Source organism: Vombatus ursinus, unplaced genomic scaffold, assembly GCF_900497805.2.
Source record: "Vombatus ursinus unplaced genomic scaffold, bare-nosed wombat genome assembly UNPS02000749.1, whole genome shotgun sequence".
NCBI classification, from domain to species: Eukaryota; Metazoa; Chordata; class Mammalia; order Diprotodontia; family Vombatidae; genus Vombatus; species Vombatus ursinus.
The window spans coordinates 21,532,365-21,552,256 of NW_020940527.1; the positions used below are offsets into that span (position 1 = coordinate 21,532,365).

At 39.0% G+C, this 19,892-nt stretch overlaps 1 protein-coding gene across 3 annotated transcripts in view; it reads left to right on the plus strand.

Moving 5' to 3' along the window:
* Positions 1-19,892, plus strand: part of WDFY4 (WDFY family member 4) — a 365,261-nt gene that overhangs the window by 325,496 nt on the left and 19,873 nt on the right. Inside the window, exons 54-57 of one of the 3 annotated variants that reach the window (XM_027859244.1) lie at positions 4,109-4,253; positions 6,200-6,414; positions 12,664-12,822; positions 17,295-17,474. In XM_027859244.1, the coding sequence (XP_027715045.1) occupies positions 4,109-4,253; positions 6,200-6,414; positions 12,664-12,822; positions 17,295-17,474 (699 nt within the window). The remainder of the gene's footprint in view (positions 1-4,108; positions 4,254-6,199; positions 6,415-12,663; positions 12,823-17,294; positions 17,475-19,892) is intronic. The other 2 variants (XM_027859252.1, XM_027859263.1) reach the window with 2 other exon arrangements.

The following is a 19,892-nucleotide window of genomic DNA, read 5'->3' on the forward strand; positions in this document are numbered from 1 at the left end:
GAGAGAGAAAGAGAGAGAGGGAGAGAGAGAGAGAGAGAGAGAGAGAGAGAGAGAGAGAGAGAGAGAGAGAGAGAGAGAGAGAGAGCAGTTCAGTTGAGCCAAAATACAAAGGTGAGAAGGGAGTGAGAGAAAAGGAAGCAGAGGCAGTGAGTGGAGACTGTTATTTCTATAAGTTGGACAGTGAAAGAAAAGAATAACATACAGCAATAGTTTGAAGAGTTAAATGAAAGCTTTTTGTAAGGATGGGAAAACTTGGGTGTTTGTAGAAGGAGTCAGTAGATAGGGAAAGAATGAAAATTAGAAAGGAGAGAATGACTATGGGGACAACCTTCTGAAAGAGATAGGATGGGATCAAGGGCATAACTAGAAGGATTGGTCTTAGGGAGGAGAAGATTTATCTCTTCACTGGAGACTAAAGCAAAGAAGAAAAGTGAGGTGATGATGTCAAAGGTTGTTGAGATTTAGAATAGGAATTAAGAGGAAGTTCATGTTCAATGACATCATTTTTCTCAGTAAAGTATGAGGTGAGGTCTTCTATTGAAGGGAGTGAAAGGATGTGTGTTATGGAAGATTTGAGAAGTTTGGAAAAGCTGATGTGGGGAATATGATAGAAATGCAATTAAAGAGAAATAAAAGGATTGCCTTTGCTGCACTGAGGACCCAGTTGAGAAACATTAAATTTGTAATGGATCCAGTCAGCATAAATATATGACTTTTTCTAGCACATAAATAAGAAGTGAAAAGGTGGAATATTGAGGCAGCCCGGAGCTGGGGTTTCACAAAGCAAGAATTATGAGAGTACAAAGTGAAAAGGAATTCAATGGTAGAGGATAGTGAGTAGTTTAAACTGTTAACTGGGAACAAGATAGGGAAAGGAAAATAAAGAAGACAAAGCTGAGTGATGCCCTGGGAAGGAAACATATTGATTGAGCCTTTCTTACCTCCAGCACTGCTTTCCTCTAGAAGACAGTGTTTGAACTTAGGATGAAATCGTTCAAGTTGGGTGGTCTCACTTTCAGACCACTTCACCCTTTTCTGCAAAATTTGGCAGTGAAGACAATTGACCAGCAGAAGTCAATGACAAATGAGTATGGGAAGACAATTAAAGGTCATTGATGACTTTTCCCCAATATGGTCTTTGGCTCATTTGAATAAACAAAACATTATATATAGTCTCAGATTGCATAAAATTCTTCTACAGTGAGGTGGGGTGAAGAGAACAGAACTCACTGAGGCAAATAAAAATATTTTATTCTAAGCAGGAAAAGCAAGATCACATGTTGACCCCACCAATGGAATAAATCTCTTCTCAGAATTTGTGGATTTTTCTTGTACTAAACTTATATTGAGTTGTCAGTCAGCCAAAACCCCTAAGACTTTTTTTTTCACATGACCTGGGGAGACCTGAAGTAAAATAAATAAAGCTGTCAAAATGAATAAATGAATGATAAATAGATAAATCAATCAATCAGTCAATGCAGTTATATTAAACTGCTTGACTTCTAGAAATCTAAGCACCACATCTAAGAGGGGGATTGATAAACCAGAGAGAATCAAAATGGAGATAGGGCTTAAAATCATTATAGATAAGGAAAATAACAAGACCTTATTAATTGAGGATGTTTCCCTGGGAGAAGACAAGACATAGGTGGCCTTATCATTATTACTATTGTCAAACATTTGAAGAACTCTCATTCTGGAAAGGGAAAAAGAATCATAGGAACAGAGAGACTTCAAGTTGAAAGGAACCTCCAAGGTGAGCTAGTTCATTTCTGCCTAAAGCAGGATCCTTTCTATGGTGTACACAGGGGTCCTTAAATTCTCTGGTCTTTGGCTTTCTCATGAAAGGTAGTTCCCTGTTTCCCAAAAAAACTCTTCCTTTTGTGGGGCTGCTCTCTACCTGGGATTGAAAAGAAAACAGCCTTAATTCCTCTTCCCTAAGTGAAATATTCCCATTTCCTTCAGCCAATCCCAATACGTCCTGGTTTCAAGTCCCCTCACCATCCTGGTTGCCCTAACCTGCCTAGGATCCTTCCTATCCAGAGCAGAGTACAGAAGGACCCACATCATTTGTCTTCCATTAGCATGGCCTATGATTACATTGTCATTGTTGGCGTCGTTTTACCCACTGCCATATCCTATTGCTGACTCAGAATGAGCTTGCAATCCACTAAACCTCCTATGCAATTTGTACACAAATGGTGACTAGCCATGTCTAACCCATCCTATACTTGTGAAATTGACTTTTTAATCCTAGAAAAGTGCAAATACTCTCCAAGAATCTATCATTGGCCCTCTTCTCTTCTTCCTCTGTACTGTCTCACTCATTGATCACATCAGTTCCTATTAATTCAATAATCTTCTCTACACAGGTAGTTCTTCGAACTCTGTATCTAGCCATAGTCTCTCTCTTGAGCTGCAGACCCACATCTCCTGTAGGAACTTTAAACTCACAAGTCCAAAGCAGAACTCATTACCTTTATTACAAAACTTGCCTTGCTTCCAAAATTTTCTATTACTGTCAAAGATACTGCCACCTTCCCTGTCACCCAGGCATGAAACCTTGCGATCATCCTTAAATCCTCACTCTTACTCACTCCACATATCTAATCTATCTAATTGTGCTAATATCAAGCTCACATCTACCTATTTTATCCACAAGGGTAAACTCTTTACTAAAAATCCATGTATGCTAAATCTATAGCATTCTGTTGATATACAAGCATGGTAAATCTTCCCATATTTTGAAGAAAAAACGGAAATATGGCCTGTTGACCTCTTCTTGATGAACTTATGCTGGCTTCTATTGCTCACCCTTTCTAAGTGCTCACAAATCTTCCCTTTAATAATATGTTCAGAATTCTTTCATTCCCCCCAAGAAATGAAGTTATGTTTACCAGCTTGTAGTTTAAAGAATTTCTCTTCTTAGCTCTTTTTTTTAAAAAATCTGGACCACATTTTCCAAGTCATTTTCTATTGTGTTTTTCCCATTCTCCTTGATTTTTCAGAGACTGCTGATGGTGGCTTACTAATCAATCACATTTACCAGTTCTTAAAACACCTTGGGTGTCCAGGTGTGGCAACTTCAACTCATGAAAGGCTTTTTTCCTGTCTCCTCATGTTTATTGAAGAAAGAATTCCTGTTTAGTTGTTTTTCTTCTATCCTTCTAGGACCGGACGTCATTTTTTTCTTAGTTGAGAAGACGTAAACAGAATAATATTTGTCTTGCATTGTTCTTGTCCCTTCTATTCCCAAGTAAGGTCTCTGTTCCTCCTCTTGCATCCAATATAGGTTTGTTCTGTTTGACTGGAAATAGAAGAACTAGGATCTGTGGCAGAAATTAAAGTGAGGTAGATGGTTAATTTTATGTAAAGAACTACTTCCTAACTATTAGAGCTATTTAAAAATGGAATGAGCTGTTTCATTCGATAGTGAGCTCCTTATCACTGGAAGTATCCAAGCAGAGGCAGAACGACCGCTTATCAAAGACATTGCAGACTGGATTCCTATATTAAGTAAAATTGAAATAGATGACCTCTAATATTCCTTACAACTCTTAGATTCTGTTATTTGAGACCACCATTGCATAAGCTTCCAGGGATACCAGGATTTCTTTAAATATACATTTCTAAGGAGAGGTATAGGCCTTTTCTACTTTTCAATTCAATTCAGCAAATATTAAATACCTACTATGTGCTTGTCAGATCCCAGATAGGTCTGCATCTCATAGGAAAGCTGCATCTGCCTTCAAGTCCATTCCACCAAAAAAGAGGATTAAATACCAATTATGTGGGGGAAAAAAAACTATGTTCATATCACCTACTATCTACCATAAGCCATCATTCTACTATCTCCAATTTGTCGAAGAGGAAATTAAATTGAAACTTGTTCCCACCCCTAATTCTTTTTTCTTTGATATACCATAATAATTTCCATCCCAGGATCATGGGAAACCAAACATACACACACGCACACACACACACACACACACACACACATACATACACACAATTATGCATTTATTATTCTGAAACTAATTTCTATTTCTCTTTTTTTAATTATCTTTTTATGAATTTTGTTTCTTTGTTTGTTTGTTTTACATTCTAGCTCTTTACCAAACCACACCCAGCCAGGACTGCCCAGGGAAAACCATCAGGAAAAGAAATATCTCTTTCCACTGGTCCAACTGGCTGCCCACCACCATTTTTCTGTACACTGCAGAATCTGAAGCCCTCTCTTGTTACAGTCAAAGGTATTCTTTGGGGGTTTTTTGTTTCTTTCTGTTTTTGTTTTTACAGGCTATTTCTCCTTAAACGTCTTGCTGTGGGGAGCTGGACCTCTATTTCCAAGCCTACCTAAGGTGTAATATGTCATTGGACGGAGTCCAGACCCATGAATTTGCATTAGCTGGCAGGCTTCTGAATTCAAGCCCTTGGGAATGTACCAAGAATTCAAGTATTGAACCTCTATGATGTTATATTTCTTCTATCTTAATGGGAATCTTGGGAAAAGCCCATGCCCTGGCAGCATCCCAAATCCCCACTCTGAGTCCATTCTGGACTACTGGAAGCAATTTGCATTGTTTGTCATCTCCTACAGACATGCATATGCATGTCCACACATAGGCACTCAAGTACAACACACACACACACACACACACACACATCTATATACCCCTTCAAAAAGTGTTTTGTTAATAGATTAAAACAGACAGGAAAATCCACAGGTCTAACAAGCTAGATTTCCACCACCCATTGTTGTGGCCCTCTCTAGCAGACATTTATACCCTTCGGCATTGTCTACATGACAAAGCAGGGTGGTTACTTATGCCACAGAACAAACACTAGTGGCTGCTGAAAGCTGCAGCATGGTGGGGGATTTGTGTTGGAGCACTGGAGGGCTGGCCAAGTTTACTGACTCCATTTTGGGAGCAGCAGCAGCCCCATGTAAGTCCTCACAGTGTCATTTCCTTAGATCATTTGTGTAGGATTTTGTCCATTGCTTCTGCATGGTGGTAAAAACTATATAAAGACTAGATTCTGGTCCAGAAGACTCTTTAAAAAAAATGAAAATGGCCCAGGAATGCACTGTAAGTCTATTAGGTAAGAACCAACTTAATTAAATTTGGAAAGGCTTGTCACCAAAATAATGACCTCCAGGTGATAATGACTCCTCAGACATAGTAACTCTGAAAGACTATATTTTATGGCGTGGATAGGTAGTGCTTTGCATCAATTAAAGAAATACCCATCCTGATGAAAACAAGGATGGATCCCTAAGGTAATGATAATAACAATTCCCCTTCTATCTCTCAACTCCAACTTGATATATAGTAGTTATCTCTAACAAAGCATCCTATGGAGGTTGTCTTCTTGCCAGTGGTCTCCCAAAATAGCCACCAGCAAAGCTGTAGCCATCCCTAATGACTATAGTAATTGAATTGTAGCCCACTTTGTTGGCAGGAATTATAGCATATGGTGCTATGTTAATTTATCCTAGAATTTTTTTCTTCTTTCTGATGCTACCTGATGTACTTGGGAGACAAACAGCTCACAGAACGCTGATCGCTTAAGTGCTTTCGGCTAGAGAAAGACCCTACATCAGTATGCAATATTTTTTCTTTGGCGGATGGTGCCATAAATGGTCCTATCTTGTCTTGAAAGGGCAAATGTGCTTAAGTAAGCTCCTAAACTGGGTTGGAATACCAGTACTGCTACTTAGAGCCTCTTTGACCTTGAATAAGACATATAACCTTTGGATGATCACTGAACTCAAAACAAATTAGCTGAACTGTGAATGGAACTTTCTATAAGGGAGTAGCTTAAACACTGGAGAAGAAAGAATCTATTTTTTTTTATTTTCATAGTTTAGAGTGTCAGTAGTTACCAAGAGAAACATTCTTTTTGAACACTACTTCTTTTCATGGTAATTTTAAATGTACATTGGATATAATCTAAGTTATTACAGGATCAGAGACAATGAGAAATAGCAAAAAGATAATTAGATTTAGAGTCAGAAAATCTGGATGAAAAAATCACTTACTACCTACGCAGCCTTGGGGAAGTCACCTTTCCATTCCAGGCCTCCATTTCCCCATTTGTAAAAGAAGGTGTTGAATTATATCACCCCCTCAGTTCTCCTCCAGATCTAACTTTATGTTCCTTCTAATGTTTGATTGATTACATTGTGTTTCACAAGCTAAATGCCAGCCTACTAACTGTGAGGTAGATATGTACATTTTCCCCCTGGGATCAGAGTCTCCCAAAGGAGCCATTGGACATATCGTTCCTACTGAGAAATGCGTTTTAGCTGTGGAGAAAAACAAAGTGCTGATTCCACATCTCTGGAGCAAGACTTTCAGTTGGGGATTTGACGACTTTACCTGTTGCCTGGGAAATTATGGATCTGACAAGGTAAGTAAGAAGAGATGATTTAAAAAGCTGTACTCTCCATTTGAGGCAGAAATAGACTGGTGAGGTTATGTAGTTGATGTTGTCTATATTGTACAGAGCCCACCTATGACACAACCCCAAAGTCCTGAAACCCAAGTTTTTTTTTCTCTGAAATCCAAGTTTTAAGAGGCCTCCCAACCTGCTCTTTTGACATAAGACTTGGCATGATATAAATACATTCTTATTTGCATAGATGAAGATAGTGCCTTACTGTAAATATGGAGGCTAAGATTCATATAGTGTCAATAATTCATGTTCCCAGTTATGAAGAGGTTTCATTTTCTGGAATGGAATCTTAAAAGATATGTTTTGGTAGTTTGATCAGATGATTAGACTGTTTACTACCTACAGCAGAATGGAGTGGAGGGAGAAGATGAAAGCTGTGAAGGTTTTTCTTTTTTTTAGTCCATACTGCTTGAGTGGGGTCACTCATTATGTCGAAAAGTACCTCATTGTCAGCAGATAAAGGTTTCTAGGAAGAACAATATGGAATAGGGGGTAGCCTGGAGGAAGCTGACCTGAACTTTGGCTTTAGGATTCAGTACCATTGGGTGTTAGCTTCATTTGGCCTGGAAATCCCATCATGGGAGATGCCATTGACAGTGATCCCCAAGACAAGCTGGAAATAATAATTAGCTATCCAGTTATCTCAGGTGTTTAGTAGGGAGCTGGACCTCAGCTTATGAGCATGAGATATAATATATATTTGGACTGAATCTCTCCTCATGAATTTGCATTAGTTAACTGATTTCTATAGTCTAGTCTTTGGTTATATACCAAGAGAACCATTATTCTGAAGCATCACTTAATGTTGTGATCACAGTAGTTTCAGCTGACATGCTGAACTTATCACGTCTTAGGGTTCACTCAGAATCATTCTAAAGATCTATGGAAACCCAAAGACCTTGTGGTGAAGACTAGTTCTATGCATAGGCAGAATAGGTGACAACCAACTTATCAGATACCATAAAGCCTAAACTGTCCCAAAATATTTACCAAACAATGTGCCACAACATCTGACCCACTTCCTTACAAATAACAGGTCTGATAATTTCACCATTTGGTTCATCAGTGGGTTAGAAAAAAATAATTTTGGGTGGTTTATCTCTAATTAAAATGTACATAAATTACCTTGGAAGACCCATTTTTATGGAGTAAGCAGATAAGTTAATGATCATTTTTAGGAGACAGAAATATACTGGTTCTAGGGAGGTAAGATAGAAAACAAATGTTAGTGTAGGGAGTACCAGAAACTTCTTAAGATATGATGAGCTACTGGACCAGAGAGCAGACTCTGGAGGACATGGAGTCCTTGGAAGTTGGGAAGCACTAGGAAAGTTTCATGTCAAGGAGGATAATCGCTAAGTAATATAAGGAAAGGGATGATGATGGTGATGGTGAAAATAATAAATTATATTTATGAAATACTTTAAAATTTGCAAAGTGATTTGCATAAATTACCTGCTTTGATCCTTACAACAAGCTGTGAGGTAGGTGCTTCAGGTATTATTATACCCATTTTGCAGATGAGAAAAGTGAGACTCAGAGAAATTAAATGACTTGCCCATGGTCATACAGCCGCTGAATGTCTGAAGCAGAATTTGACCCCAGGTCTCCCTGATTCCAAGTCCATTATACCATCCACTATATTCAATGCCTCAGACACATCATGTTTATATAACACTATTTTCAAAACATTTTCTTTCCAATTACCTGTGAGGATATTTTATTATTATCTCTATTTTATAACATAGGCTCAGAGAGTTGGTGACTCTTCCACAGACACAAAGCTAGCAAGTATTAGGGCCAAGGATTTAAATCCAGGTTTCTTGACTTTTGAATCCAGTCCTCTTTCCATCGCATGAAGCAGCTGGTGGCACAATGGAATCAGGAAGATCAGAGTTCAAATCCAACCTTAGACACTTACTAGCTGTGCGACCCTGGTCAAGTCACTTAACCTGTCTGCCTCAATCTGCTTAACTGTAAAATTGGGATAGTCAGTCAATAGTCAATAAGCATTTATTAAGTTCCTACTATGTGCCAGATATTGGTCTAAGCATTGGGAGTACAAAGAAAAGCAAAAGACAGTCCCTCTCCTGAAGGAGTTCATAATCTAATGAGGTAGCATGTTAAAAAAAAAAAAAGTTGATAATGTTTGCAGAAGTGTGATGAATCCTGCAGCTAGAGTGGGAAATGATAAAGTGAATGCCCTGGGTTACCTCCTCAGGTCATGGAATATCTGGTAGGAGGTAGTCAGAGAGAAGGAGGAGCCCCAGGGGCAGGGGTCCCAAGAAGGTGTGAGTCTCAGGGATGATGTCATTTTGGAGAATTACGAGTTTCTGGAGATCATGAAATCCAGGAGAGCAGCTGGGTAGAAAATGATAAGGTGATTGCCCTGGATACCCTACTTAAATGGGGATAATCCTACCACCGACCTCCTGGGATTATTGTGAAGATAAAATAAAATAATATTTGAAAGTACTCAGCACAGTGTCTGGAACACAGTAGGTGCTTAATAAGTGTTTCTTTCCTCACCACCACTCCCACTACCACTACCTCCTCTCCTAACTAGGCTATCTCTGAAAGAAGAGTATGTATGGAAGGTGCAAAGTCAGACTTTGCCTCCAAGGTGGTGCAATGGAAAGACGCCTGGCTCTGGAGTCAGAGAATGTGGTTCAAATCCCACTTCAGATGCTACTACCTATGTGACCTTGAGAAAGTTATTTATTTCCCTGGGCCTCAATTTTCACATCTGTAAAATGAGGTGGTTAGATTAGAAGATTTCTGAGCTTCCTCCCAACTCTCGATCTGTTAACTTAACGGTCCTTCCCCTCTGTACTCTTGGCTGTAAAAAAGCATGCTAAGTAGTTAATAGTGAATCTGAAGAATAGAATAAGGAAGGGAGGGTAAGGAGAGGACATAAGTTGTCCATCGTTATGGGCAATATCCATTACCCACAGAGACTGGTTTAGAAAGAATCAAGCTCTCTAGGGATAGTCCTCAAGAGGATATGGTATCTTTTGGCTGCTGTAAGTAATTTCATCTTAGTAAACTTTGTAAATTCAGATCAGAACACAAGTATTTGCAGCTTTTCCTCTTGTGAGCACCATGGCCTGAGTTTAGGTCTTCATGACATCTTGTGAGATGTGTATGCCCAATAGTTGGGCACCAGTATGCATGCTATATAGGACCCTTCTAGTCAGGCACCAGTCTCATGTTCAGGGTCCCTCTGCTGGAAGGAGCACACTGGGATCCTGGTTTGTATATTTCTACATCTGTGAAGACCTAAATCCTTATCTCCCAGACATCACATTATCATAATTATTCTACATTTTATTTATGTACAAAGAAGACTTAAAAGAGACTAATAGCTATTCCCTAAGGAATGGTGGAGACGGGGAATAAATTTAACTGATGGGTATACTTTAGGGTTTGATCCCAAGCCCCTAAAAAATTCTTTCCTTCTTTATACCATAATTCTAGCTATAGCCATGTGAGGTGAGCATAGCCTCTCAGTCATAGATAGCATAGAGGTTAAAATGTTGGGTTGGGAATCAAGAAGACCTGAGTTTGAATCTTGCCTCACATCCCTACCAGCCTCAGTTTCTTTTTCTGTAAAATGGATATAATAGTAACCCTTACTTCATAGAGTTGTTTTGAGGATCAAACAAGGTAATATCTATAAAATATTTTGCAAATTTTAATATTATATAAATATTAGTTTTTAGTAATGATAGTCATCATAGTAGTAATATCTGGCCAAATCAAACCAAAATATTCTTGGTTGATGTGTAGAAGCTAAAAGAACATAAATGATCATTACGTACAGGTATTAATTGGGACATTTTTCTGATCTGTGCCATTGTCTTCAGTTACAAATATCTTTGAATCACTCCTATTATCCTTTGAGGATTCGTTGATGTGTACCTAAAGTGATTGGGTAGCACACATCACTGAAATGCCTTAATTGATGTTCCAGATAAATATCAGAAGTAGAGATTATATTAACACTGGGGTTATGGTTATTATATTAACAATGACTTCTGTGGCAATGCCTGAAACAAACACATAACAGTGAAATATAGCAGCCCTGGAGGCAGAAACCTGGGTTTGAATCCTGCCTCTGAAGCATTCTACCTATGTGACAAGTTATTTCACCTCTCTAGGCCTCAGTTTCCTCATCTGTAAAATACTTAAATCTCCTTAGTTTTATAGAAGATGCTCCCTCCTCTATGTGTCTGCCCTTCAAATATTTGCGATAGTTAGTATTCTCCCTCAAAGTCTTCTTTCCTCAAGGCTAAAATTTCCCCACCAGTCTATACGGAACATGAAATCAAGGATCTTCACCATGCTGGTGGCTGTCTTCTTGCCACTTTCCAGCTAATCAATACCTTTCCTAAAATGTGGCACCCAGAACTAAACACAGTATCCAGAACGTTGATGGATGAGGGAGTTAGTTAGTCCTGTAGACCTATGACATACACATTCCTAGACACTAGGCCTCTCAATGTAGCCTGAGATTCCATTCGCTCTTCTGGTTGCCTGGTCAACATTTCTCAAGCCTACAATCTGCTAAAAGGCCTAGATTGTTTTCAAATGAGTATCTGTCTAGCCATACCTTCTCAATGCAGTATTTTTATACTTGATTCTTAAATATGAGACTTTACATTTATTCTCATTAAATTCCATCTTATTTGATTTAGTCTATTGTTCTAGCCTGTCAAGAGTTTTTGGATCCTGACTGTCATTCACGTTTTTTGCTATCCTGCCTATCTTCAGATGAACTATAAATTTGATGAAAATCCCATTGGTGCATTTGCCCAAGTCATGGACAAATATATTAAACCACAGAGGGCTAAGCACAGATCGCTGAGGAGCTCCACAGTAGTCCTTTTCAAGTTGCCATCTAACCATTAATGTCAGCTTTTTGAGCCTAGACGTTCATCCAGGGCCAATCCGCCTAAGTGTACTGTTATAGCTGCATTAATAGACAGCTTTAAGGTTTACAAAGCACTTTACAAATATTATCTCATTTTATCCCCACAATTAGCCTAGGAGATAGATGCCACTGCTAGTCCCATTTTACAGATGAAGAAACTCAGTCAGACAGAGGTTGAGTGACTTGCCCAGGGTCACATAGCTTGTAAGTGTGTGAGGTAGGATTCAGACTCCAGTCTACTTCTCTATACACTGCTCTGGCTAGCACTAAACTAGGACCTTGAAATCGAGATCTGAAGATTAGCAGTGACATTTTAAAATATCTCAATCTATGTGTTAGTTCTGAGTGCCATAAGCAGCTACATGGCACAGTGGACAGAGCGCTGGACCTGGAGTCAGGAAGACCTGAATTCAAATCCAGCCTCAGACTCTTATTAGCTGTGTGGCCCTGGACAAGTTATTGCATCTCTGTTTGTCTCAGTTTCCTCATCTGTAAAATGGAGATAATAATAGCACCTGCCTCCCAGGATTGTTGTGAAAAACAAATGAGATAATATTAGTAAAGCACTTAGCACAGTGCCTGGCTCTTATTAAGTGCTACATAAATATTGTTGTTTATTATTGCTGTTATTATCAACAGGGATTATATAGGGCCACCGTAAGAACTAAAGCATAAACAGAGGGGAAAGAAAAAGAGAGATTCTGAAACAATAGGAGAAGAAAAAGGAGACAAAAAGCAATCCGTTTATCTTAATATTTGCTGTTTAATGTATGTAAAATAATTCACATTTTTGTATATCTGTTATATGTGTGTACACTCTTTTCTTTTACATCTATATTGTAAGCCCTATGAGGATGAGGAGGAAGGGGAGAAAGAAAATGATGATGATGATGATAGTAATATGTTGATATGCATTAGCACTTCTCTGTATGAAAAATATTATATCCCCATATATCATACCATCCTCAAAATGACTTTGTGATATAGCTCTTGTAATTATTATTATGTCTATTCGACAAACAAAGAAACTGAGTCTAAGAGAGATGATTGCCTATGATCCCATGAGCGTCAGAGATAGAATTTGAACTCGGGCTCTCCTGATTTCATTTCCAGTGTTCTTTCTGCTGCACTCAGTAGTCTCCACCCGTTATGTTGGGAACTGTCCTCCACCACTTTGCATTAGGTCCTTCAATCCTTGAGACCTCTTTGTGCTACCCATAGTAGGTGTTCAGTATTGGTTTATGAACTCGACATGTGTTTGTTTATAACAGAGCCTGACAACATTTGAAAGCACAGCAGATTGGGGGAAGTGTCTCTGTGCCGTGTGCCCCTCACCTACCCTGGTCGTAACCTCAGGAGACAGTGCTGTGGTTTGCGTCTGGGAGCTTTCCCTGTTCAAAGACAAAGCAAAAGGGCTACACTTGAAACAGGTACCTGATCTGGTGGCACCCCTAGACCACCCTGCCATGATGGAAGGAAAGTAGCAGCCCTGGGTGTGGGGGGGGGGGTGGCCAGGGATACTGACAAATTCTTTGAGTCCTTGCCTGGTATCAACCCTTTGCTCCTCAAGTAGACTGAGAAATGTCACATGGGAAAAATGAGGTCAACTTATCACAGCCTTAGGTTAAAGTGACTGAAATTTTGGAGTTTCATTTTTCAAGTCTGAGGAAATAGAAGCCTAACATTGGCCCCTTCTTTCAGCCAAACCACAAGTGTTAACTCCTATGCTAACCTGAAGGAAAGGCCTTAAAACCATGTTTGTGGCTTTATAAGAGGCTGTATCTCCTTATATTTATGGTAGGTCACTGGAGAATAAATGGGAAAAAAACATGGAGACTTTTTTTTAACAACTGCATATAAAAAGAGGATATATCAGTGACAACTAATGAAGAATGGCTCTCAGAGAGCCAGGAGTTCATGCTTGGGTCAGAGATGCTTTTGTGTTGAGAAAATTTTTTTCTAATCCTCAGGCACATCAGTGAAAACATATGGTAATTCAGTGTATTTACCTTTATTCTCTCATAGGCTACAGAGAATAAAGCTATCTATAATTTTAGAGTTGGAAGAGTCCTTGAAGATTGTCTAATGGAAACTTTTTGTCTAATGCAAAAATTTCCCCAACAACAATCTATAGTTGTCTAACCTCTGTTTGGATACCTCAAAAAAAGACAAACTCACCTCTTGTGTGGCTCAATCCATTTTCAGATAACACCAGGAAGCTTCTTTATATTGGATTGAATTCTGCCTCGCATAACTTATATTCATTGTCCCTAGTATTCCTCCTCTGGTTCTCCCCATCCAAGATAAATCTAATGCGTTTTCCAAGTAACAGCCTCACAAATGTTTGAAAATAGCTAGTATGGCCCTGAATAACTTCTCTTCTTTAAGTAAAACATCCCTAGTTCCTTATATGATGTATATAAGAAATGTTAAATCATGGAGAAATCCATTGAATCAACTTTCCCAAACCATGAAACATGAAATTTTATGGCAGATTTGGTTTCCATAAAAGAAGTTTGGCTTATTAATGCTTTGTTAGGCCATGTTCCTCTCTCCTAGACACTCATCTTATATTGTGCTTGGTCCATTAAAAGTAACATGATGACATGTGATAGACTGCAAAATGAACAGCAAAGTTGGCATTGCCCAAATACTAAAAGGAAGCTTTGGAAAGCCGCATTAGGAAATGTGTACTCTCTTAGTAGCTGCGTGATCCTGGGCAAGTCACTTAACTGCAATTGCCTAAAAAAAAAAAAACAAAAAAAAAACCAAGAAAGAAAAGAAAATGTGTGCTCTCAATGCTCCCTAACTTATAAGTGAATAAGAATATTCCCCAAAACTTCCTTGTTCCTTTCAATTGACTCATGTTGATGGGTTGTTGTTTTCGATGTTGTTATTTTTTTTTCCCTGTCTAAGAGAAGCAGCCATGTTCATTGCCTCCCAGAAGCACTTGATTTCACTAAGATACATCTGACATATTGTATACAGGTTGAGATGAGATACCCATTTATGGCTGTCTTCAAGGATCAAGTCAGTTCTACTTATCAGATCACAGTGACCCTCTAAGTTATGTACTTCAGTGGAAAGGTAGAATGATTTTCTTGCTGTGTTCACCATTTTGTTTAGTATTGAAGAGGCCACTTAAAAGCACCAGTATTGATTACATAAAAATGGTATTAAACATTCTCTCCTTTGCTCAGAAAGAGAAGAAAACGGTATGGAAGTATACTAAATAGCACTATTTTCTGAGCAAAATAAAAGACATTTTATTACTTACCCATAAAGACTTTCATAGTCCTATTTCTCTTAGTGACCACTAGCCATTCTCATAGCTGGCTGAAGTCACCTTTGGGAGTTTGAATGGCAATGTATAAGGATAGAAGTGAGCATTATTCATTGTTTAGAAAGGGAAAATCATCTATGCCCCTATTTAAAGCACTGCTTCTCTGTTCATGTCTCTTGGCAAGTCAAGGAGATGGAGAACATGCCTCGTAAGTTTCTCTTTCTGAGACGAAGATGGAGCCAACTTCTCTCCATTGGGCCTTATTTAGTGCCCTATGAGTTCATACAAAGAATCACTTACCCCTTCCTTTCTGAAGAGTACCTGCTCACAATTCATTGCAAAACTTCCTTACAGAGATGATATACCCATAGATTGGATTCCTCTTCTACAAGTCATGTGTTTCAGTTACTAGGGCCCAGGTTTTCTATGCTTGGATAGCATTGAATTAAATATCCCCTGCTCCTTTTGTCCCTCGCCAACCCATGGAACCATGGAGTGAAAGTTGCCATCTTTGTCTTGGTGTGAATTTAATGACCAGACGGTTCATTTTGGAAAGAACATACCAAAGATTTTGTTATGAGGTCGTTGAGTTTTTCCCCCTAATTACAGATGGGCAGTTTCTGTTTTTCTAAATTTATTTGTGCCTCCCTTTCCTGGATCTACCAGCTGTTCCCAGTTATTTGCCAGTATTCTCAGTTTAGGTCAGTTCAGAATCCCCAGAACAACTTTTAATTAATGGCATGTCTCCTAATTACTATAACCATTAAGAGTAGGTTCTAAAGGAAAACACTGGAAAATTGTGTTAAGCCTTATTTTTTTTCCCATGGGATCATAAAGCTGGAAGGGACCATCTATATGAGATCATCTAGCCTATGACCTTCATTTTATAGATGACCCAGGTAGTAAGTAGAAATGCTGGAATTTGAACCCATGGCTTGAGTCCAAATGTAGTTATATTTCAAGTGTAGCATTCTAAAGAGCAGGAGTTCTTAATCTTTTGTATATCAAGGACTCATTTGCATAATATTATTTTTAAATGAATAAAATAAAATACATAGAATTATGAAGGAAACAAAATATTGAAATACTTTTGTCAATTAAAAAAAAACAAAACCAAGTTCACAGACCTCAAGAACCTTTGATATAGAAAGTGATTTATATCTTAGAGTGAAGGTCAAGGTAGGTTTCTCTAAATTGAACCAAACATCTGTTGCTTCAGGATCATACTTCAGCTACATTTGATTCCAGAGAGAATGTTTTGGTGAAGTCACAAAGTCTGAAAAGGTAAAGGTCAGATTCAGGCCAGGGCAAGTGGGGCAGCCCTGGTGATGATGTTAGTGTTTAAATACTACTGTCATAACAACGCAGGTAAACAGCAATATCCTGTATGTCACTGCCCATCCAAAACCATACGATCTACCCAGGGAAGACACCAGCATGACATTGGATACTTGGCTAAAGTTCATCAAGGCCAAAACTGGAGATACTCTTATGATTTTATGCAAATATAACTAACTTAGGCAGGCCAGTTCTGCTCCCAAGAAACAGGGCAACCCCCCAAAATTCAGCTATGGTAAAAAGAATGACTTGCATGCTAAAAGCTTAAAATAAATTCAACAGTAGGATTCAGGACCATCCAGGAACAGGGCTGATGGAAATCAGACCATACACCTGTAAGAAATTCACAGTCTTTTCCTCTGTGTGTGTGTGTGTGTGTGTGTGTGTGTGTGTGTGTGTGTGTGTTTGAAGAGGATTTGTGTTAGTTAAGGATCTTTTAGAAGACACACATATTCAACCAGCCTGACAATATTGGAATACACTACTTATTCCCTCTAGATCTCCTGTTTCTCATATGTTAAGTGAGCGTGATGGTCCTGTTAGCGTTTTGCACAGAGTTGCCCTAAAGAAGAACAACTGTTCTCCCTTGTTGTATGTACTCCTAGAAGTAGATGGAGGCTAAACATGCAGATAATGTCCCTCCTTGCTGCCCTGACTCCTTTCATTCACATAAACCTCTGATTCTTATTCCATCCAGTTTTCCAGGGAGTGAGTCAGCCAGAGGTTAAGTTAAGAAATCTTGGGCAATATTCCTCACCTTCTACCCAAAGTGTAGAGGAAGACAAAATGTTTTCTCTTGTCTTCACAGCAGACCAGTAAATGCACCAGAAGGGCACCAAACTTTTACAAATATTTAACACAAATTAACGTTTTTCAGAAATCCCGTTCTTTAAAGTTTCCTCCCTAGGTTTATCTTCCCAGCTAAAATGGCTTTTCCAGTATAATATAAGCTCTTTGAGGGTGGGGATTATTCATTTTTCCCTTTATATTCCCCAGAGTCTGGAATATAGAGTAGACAATTAATAAGAATTAACAAAAGCCTTTCCTCTACTATCTCTTCCTTCATTCAGATGTATTCCTGGTAATTCTATCCCTTTCTTTGCCCTTTCTTTTGGACCAAGACAAAACGAGATTTTTTTTCTTTGTTTACATCAAGGAGATTGAGTTGAGTGTAATGGTCCCAAGAAGTGGGAAACATTCTTCCTTATCTGTCTGGGCAACTTTATTGAGGGTCACGGCAGATGGACTCTTCTCCCAACTTCTTGGGTTTGTCTCCTCCAGGCACTGTATGGACACACACAGTCTGTCACCTGTTTGGCGGCTTCAGTGACCTACAGCCTCCTTGTGAGTGGCTCCTGTGACCAGACTTGCATCTTATGGGATTTGGACCACCTGATGTATGTGACCCAACTCCCCGCCCACCGGGCAAGCATCTCTGCTGTTGCCATCAGTGATTCCACGGTAAAGTCTTCATTTATCATCTTTCTTTTGACATATCCATGAACATTTCATGATAACTTAATGGTTGCTCTTTATGAAGAAGAACATTTTGAGACAGTGATGAATTGATTTTCTTTTCACAGGGATTGCTAATAGTATTCTTAATGACGACAGGCTGCATTAAAAGCAGAGTTGAGAGCATAAGTGGGAGCATGGAGGCAGTCTGCTTGTTACTTTTTTTTAATTTGAATCTTATTTGGGGGCATCGCGTAGAAGAAGGAGAGATGAGAGCAGTGAGCCTCATGGGCACCAGAAAGTAGAGCAGTTAGTAGCTTTTACATGACTTGAAGTATGTGGGTTTTATGCGACTTGGTTTGTCCTGGTTGGGTTTCTTTCACCCAACATCAGTGAAAGGCAGAAACACCAGATGTGACTGATTAGGTGGTTGGCCACTCACTGTCAGCAAGGCGTGTGTGGCCTGACTCAGCAAGCTCTGGGCTGTTTCACATACCAGAAAATTACCCCCTTCTCCATTCCCCACCCTCTGCATTCTGTTCTCAGAGAGCGGGTTCTTTCTTGATCCTTAAAATAAGAAACATCGTTCCTCAGCTGGGCAAAGAAAGAGCTTCAAGGGTTTAAGAGATTCCCTAGCCAAGCTAGGTGTCCAAGACTACATGAAGATAAAGACCTCTCCAAAGTTCTCATGTTTGGCGTGGCGTGTGCGGCAGCCCTGCCTAGCCCTGAATTGCACTGTACCTACATACAATATGATGGCCTTTAGGGTGTCGCAGTATGACATGTATTGCTCCTAATTCTAGTGCCTTCCCTCTGTTAATTATTCCCTATTTATTCTGTATATAGCTTGCTTTGAATTTATTTGTTGAGAGTCTTTTGCCTCTTTTTGTATCCCCAGTGCTTAGCAGAGTGCCTGGCACAGAGTAGGCACTTAATAAATGTTTACTGATGATTGATTGATTTAAAAAAAAAAAAAGATTAAGAAAGTACAATTTCAGTTCTGCTTGTATTCTTGTAACGAGTTTGGTGGCATGGCTTATGCTAAGAAACAAGTTTGGAAGCGAATGCGTTAATGTAAGAAGATATTTGTTCCAGCTGCATGGAAAACTTTCTGAGCTGACTCTGCGCCTCCCCTCCCCCAGGTTTTTGGACAGCTTCCTGCACTGACTCTCCCTTTTTCCTCCTTCCTTTCCTTGACTTCCATCTCCTCAATCCCATAATTTCTTAAGATTTTTTTTCTTTCTCCTTTTCCCATCTTCCTGGATTGGACTTGTACATAACTTACTCCTCATTCAGAGGTTCTAGGTTCCTAACTTTTATTGTGTCATAGACCTCTTTGGCTGTTTGGTGAAGCCAAGAGACTCCCTTCTAAGGATAACATTTTTAAATATATAAAATAAAATACATAGGATTACAAAAGAAGTCAATGATATTGAAATGGTTATTAAAATATGAAATAAAATTTCATGACTCCCCCATTTAAGAACTCCTGTGCCAATCACTGCTGTACTTTTTTTTAATTAATAAATTTATTTATTTTTAGTTTTCAACATTTACTTCCACAAGATTTTGAGTTCCAAGTTTTCACCCCATCTCGCCCCTCCTCCCACCCCAAGATGGCATGCATTCTGAATACCCCTTCCCCAAGTCTGCCTTCCCTTCTATCTCTCCTTGCTTCTCTTAACCACTTCCCCTTCTATTCTTCTGTAGGGCAGGATAGATTTTTTGTACCCCATTTCCTGTATTTCTTATTTCCCAGTTGCATGTGAAAACATTTTTTTAAACATGTGTTTGTAAAACTTTGGGTTCCAAATTTTCTCCCTTCCTCCCTCCCCACCCACCCTCATTGAAAAGGCAAGCAACTCAATATAGGTTATACATATGCAATCATGCAAAACACTTCCATAGTAGATATGCTGTGAAAAACTAACTCTATTTCCCTTAATCCTATCCCACCCTCCCATTTATTCTATTCTTTCTTTTGACCCTGTCCCTCCTCAGAAGCATTTGCTTCTGATTACCCCCTTTCCCAATCTGCCCTCTATCATTCCCCTGCTCTCTTGTCCCCTTCTCCCCTTATTTTCCTGTAGGGTAAGACAGATTTCCATATCCAATTGAGTGTGTATGTTATTCCCTCCTTAAGTCAAATCCTACGAGAATAAGATTCACTCATTCCCTCTCACCTTCCCTGTTTCCCCTCCATTGTAAGAGCCTTTTCTTTTCTGTTTTTAGTTTTTTGTTTTTTTTGTGAAATGGTTTTCCCTGTTCTACCTCTCCCTTTCTCCTTCTTCTAGTATAATCCTCTCTCACCCCTTAATTTTATTCTCCAGACATGACCCCTTCATCTTCAACTCACCCTGTGCCCTCTATCTATCTGTCTATCTATCTATCTATCTATCTATCTATCTATCTATCTATCTATCT